The sequence below is a fragment of the Pterocles gutturalis genome, unplaced genomic scaffold (genome assembly GCF_000699245.1).
Source record: "Pterocles gutturalis isolate BGI_N339 unplaced genomic scaffold, ASM69924v1 scaffold31591, whole genome shotgun sequence".
NCBI classification, from domain to species: domain Eukaryota; kingdom Metazoa; phylum Chordata; class Aves; order Pterocliformes; family Pteroclidae; genus Pterocles; species Pterocles gutturalis.
The window spans coordinates 1-4,356 of record NW_010101417.1 but is presented as its reverse complement, the minus strand read 5'-3'; the positions used below and the strand labels follow the sequence as shown (position 1 = coordinate 4,356).

General features: G+C 44.1%; 1 protein-coding gene across 1 annotated transcript; it reads right to left on the bottom strand.

The window, feature by feature from the left end:
* Positions 1–1,135: 1,135 nt before the first annotated feature.
* Positions 1,136–4,314, bottom strand: USE1 (unconventional SNARE in the ER 1 homolog (S. cerevisiae)). Its single transcript, XM_010083406.1, has 7 exons — positions 4,268–4,314; positions 3,737–3,815; positions 3,116–3,268; positions 2,874–2,892; positions 2,080–2,110; positions 1,678–1,840; positions 1,136–1,449 (listed from the first exon to the last, which is right to left on the bottom strand). The coding sequence occupies exons 1-7, from the start codon at positions 4,294–4,296 to the stop codon at positions 1,267–1,269; spliced, it is 657 nt and encodes a 218-aa protein (XP_010081708.1). The 5' UTR covers positions 4,297–4,314; the 3' UTR covers positions 1,136–1,266.
* Positions 4,315–4,356: the final 42 nt, after the last annotated feature.

Genomic DNA, 4,356 nt, shown 5'->3' with positions numbered 1-4,356 from the left:
TGTTGTGACAAACAGCTCTTTCCCCACCGTCCTCTCAGCCAGGGCTGCTGCGGAGGTCAGGACAGACAGGACCGTGACACCCCATCTAGCGGTTCCCACCAGCAATAGAAAGCGCCAAGAACACTTGGGAAGCAGCTGCTGCTCCTCGCTTCCTCCGTGAAACACTGGATACACCTCAACACCACCACTTCCCAGAGTACGGCTCCAGAAATGACAGCACAGATGCAGAACGGATTGCTTTCAGCTTATCACAAGCACCCAAAAATGGCTCTTACGTTGCCACGACAAACCTTGCTTTACTGCAGGCCCCATTTTTTTCTAGCAGTAGCAGTGTTTTAACAATACTCCTTCTAGTTTATTTAATCTCTGCTTTATCATAGTGACCTCTTAAGAATACAAGTTTGACACAAACATTCTTGACCAGAATAATTTGTCTCAAAAGGTAAAGGCTGAATTTTTTTTTTAATTATTATTTCTGTCTTGAAGACACCAGCTCCCTTTGCCCTCATCTTACAGTGAAAAAATATTTGCCCAGGTGAGGTCTACACCATCCAGAGAGCACTGTGTGTACAGTTCTGGGGTGCCAGGGTCACCGTGTTTTCTTGATACAACAGCATCAACTTAACCGACAAAGAGCGAGAACATTCGCGCACACACGAAGGGAAGCAAACACTGCACACGCAAGCAGCTTCAGCCCTTCTATAGTGACCCTAAACTGAAGAAGATCACCAAGTCCAAAGTCCCACACACCCATCTGGGGAAAAAAGTGAGCCTGAGAATAGTTGTACCTGTTGATACTCCCTGAATCTGAGCCAGGCAAGCAACTCAGTGGTGGCATTCTCTTCCTACACCCTACAGCTGTGTACGTACGTAACTTTGTAACTAAATATCCTGTTGGCAGCAAGGTCCTAGTTCAGCACAGTAAAGCTGTAAAGACAGGAAGAACTGTAAGACTTCAACTGTTACTTATATATTGAGTAAATACATTTTAGGAGTCATTTGCCAGAGCCACATTAAAAGCAGAGGACTGTATCCACTAAAGTACTTGCTAGCAGCTCGGCGTAAATTGCTGTCTTTAAAGTAACCAAGTGCCCAAGTGTAGAAACCCTTCACTGAATCCAGTGATGGCACGAAATGCAAGGCTAGGCCTTGGACAGCCGCTTTAAGGACATGATAGGTGTCAAAAAAAATGGACTGCTGACAGTTATCACACCATCTGAGCTTTCCAACTGCACTTCTGTCAGTTTTAAATTAAAAAAAAATAAATCATTTTAGTTTGGGGAAAATCCTGATAAAGAGAATCATGCTGATGAATATGAAACAAACTACGATTAACATTATCCACAACAGCCAGTTGACTGATTTCTTTGCGTGCTGTTCAAGGCGGTCAGATTCATCCTTGAGCTTTTCGAAGTTCTGGTCTGCCATCCTGAGAGAATGTGACAGTGTCTGGGGAGCAAAGAGAACAAATGGTTTGAAACTCAGATTTGAAAGTTCTGACCACTATTTCTTCCAACAGAGAAGAGGTTCAATTGCACTACAGAAGCAGACAAGTATTGCCTCCAAGTGTCCCCACTCTAATCTCACCTGGAATCGAGTTACAGGTATAGAATTTAACATACTAGCACTTTAACCTTCCGAGTTGCAAAATTCAGAGGTTGTTTTAACATGCACTACCTGGTTATCTTGTTTTATCACATTCTGAGCAGCCAGAGTGTTGTTTTTGAGACTGCGAGCCAAACTTAGCATTTCTTCCGCTAACTTCTCCTGCATATCCTGATGGTGCTGTAACACAGCATCCAGCTCCACTGCTGACTGCTTCTCATCCGATGCAAGGCCTCTGCAAGAGCACAAAAAAAAAAAAAGGAGATTTGTACTTCCTCGTGGGTCAGCCTCCCAAGGTTTCTCCAGACTCTGCAACTCTGACAAGACACCAAGAACAGTTAAATCAGCTGAAGTCATTGTACTTAGGTTTCTAAGTACAGTAAATTTTCTAAGCAGGCACTTCACCCAAATGGAAGTACATTGAGAAAGTAGTTCCCAAAACACCAAGTATCAGAATGAGAAATTTTTACTTACTTCCGCTTCCTTATGTTTAATTCTTCAGAATCTGGAAAAAAGAATTAAACTGGTGTTTCAGTGTGCTATAAATTCTCATGCAATCATAGGCTGAAGAAACAGATTTTCTGTACAGGATTTTCAGATCTCCAAATCCTCTACTCCAGGGAATATTTCAAATGCCTACCTACTTTCCACAGGGAAAAGTCAACATATAACATTAAAAGTATGGTTGAGAAGAAGAAAAAAAAAAAAAAAAACCAACAAAAAACCCAACAGACGAATCATATCCCTGAGGGCATGGTTTAAGCCCGTGTGCCTTGGTATTCTCTTTCAGGACATATTAGATTAGCCTAGCTCCAGCCACTGTAACAGTAGCTATAGAAACAGAAAAATAATTCCTACCAGTTCCCTACATGAATAACATGTCTGTGTATTTAAGAGGAACTGAACAACGCCTACTCTAAGCACCTAAAATCACATTATTTGCTCAGAGCAGAAGAGAACAGGAGGAACAATAAAGGCAAATTGTCCTTGCTAATTCTATAATTAGACCGTCTGTTTCTGTAGGAATTCTAGAAAAATAGGTTCGTGCGAGTCCCTGCTACCATACTGATAACAACACTTACGCTTTCATCTGTTAGAGCTTTTGGTGGTGTTTGTTTTTAAAATCTGCTATCCTGAAAAGAAGTGAGCCCCTAAACTAAAAGTACACTTTGCCCAGCTCTAACTTTGGCCAGGCTCTTACTTTCCTCTTTCTCTCCCTGAAAGGATCAGGTTAACTGAAATTAGAGAAAAAAACAGATTAAACTTACCATCGATAGCCAAGGGGTCCTAGGAGACAGAAAGGGAAACAAACCAGAAGATTACACAGAGCCAGTGATAAAAGACAGTCCACCAGGCCTAGCATAGTGCCAGTAAGACTATCCAAACCAGGAAAAGGTGACTCCCCGCCCAGCCTGGGGACATGTCTGAGGCACAGCCACCAAAGGCAGCTGAATACAACCAGAGACAATCTATAAACTAGCAGTAAAGAAGCAGCAGCACCAAAACATACTGTACCAAGCAGCTCACTCCTCATCTTGCCTGTGCAACGAGCCTTTGTCTGCAGATGAACTGTTTTAGTAGCTGGGGTTCTCTCTTTGGTTGTTGTAGGGGTACGTCCGGGTGCCAAGAACTGATTTGCCAGAGCCTTTTCCGTTGATGAAGACTGTCAGTAGAAAGAAGCAATGAAGAGTCACGAATATCACACATTCTGCAGTGTGAGGCCACCTGGATATGTGGCCAACAAGGATACAGGGAGCACTTCCACAGCAGAGTCAGTGTGAACAGCAGCACTGACTGTACGCACACTAATAGCTCTCCAGACGCATGTGGTACCGTCCAAAAGAGGCATTAGGCCTAAGAGACAGAACCTGCCCCTGTATCTCATGCCAAAGAAGTGATAAGGATACAGGCAAGATATATGAAAAGAAGTTTTAGATTCCATACGATACCCCGTTCTAACAAAACACAAAAATTCAATACACTCATTAATGTTTGTACAAGGGCTGCCTGATAAGATTTTAACAAGTGTTATTTTGTGACATAAGATAAAGGCAAACATAGGAACCGGGCAACGAGATAAACATAAACAGAGAATACTTAAGGCTTTTCAAGCTGAACTAGTAGATCTTACCAATTTTTCGGCTTCTAAAAGTCCCTTTAGGAAGTCTACTTTGCGAGAGTATTCATTCAGCAGTTCTGGGGCAGGTTTGCTATTGGAATTGAAAAACAGCAATATGAAAACCAGAAGTTAACAATATTTTCTATAGTTCACGTGACTTTTCAAATAAAATAGAATTAAAAAACCCCACCACCTGGTTCTTCAAAGCAGCATCTTTTAACAGAAGTAGCCTCAAGCTAAGAACACAATTGCAACCCCCTGAAAAATCCCCTTTCCCCAGGCTCAGCGGACCCCGGGGCACCGGCAGGGCCCAGGGCCAAGGCGGGCGGGCAGGGAAATGTCCCTGAGACCAGGCCAGAGCCGCTCAGCTCCTCACAGGGCTGCGCTGGAGACGATTTACGGGTGTAATTCTTCCCCTCACCCACAGATATTTCCACGGGGATCTCAGTTCGCGCTCTGCGGTGTCTGTGGGCTGTGCCAGCCCCGCAGGTAACAGACACCCCCCCCCCCCCCCCCCCCCCCCCCCCCGCCGCAGGGCCTCACCAGGACTGCAGCTTCAGCTCCCGCAGCATGTCCTCCAGAGCGGCCACGTACTGAGGAGAAAAAAAAAAGCCTTTCACCGACACCATGAA

Excerpts from the sequence above, each read along its gene's own strand:
- USE1 (XM_010083406.1), bottom strand. The coding sequence starts at position 4,296 with ATGCTGCGGGAGCTGAAGCTGCAGTCCTG. Across the intron at positions 3,269-3,736 it reads TTTTAGAAGCCGAAAAATTG|TCTTCATCAACGGAAAAGGC; the intron begins GTAAGATCTACT and ends TTCTACTGACAG. Across the intron at positions 1,450-1,677 it reads TGATAAAACAAGATAACCAG|ACACTGTCACATTCTCTCAG; the intron begins GTAGTGCATGTT and ends TTTGCTCCCCAG.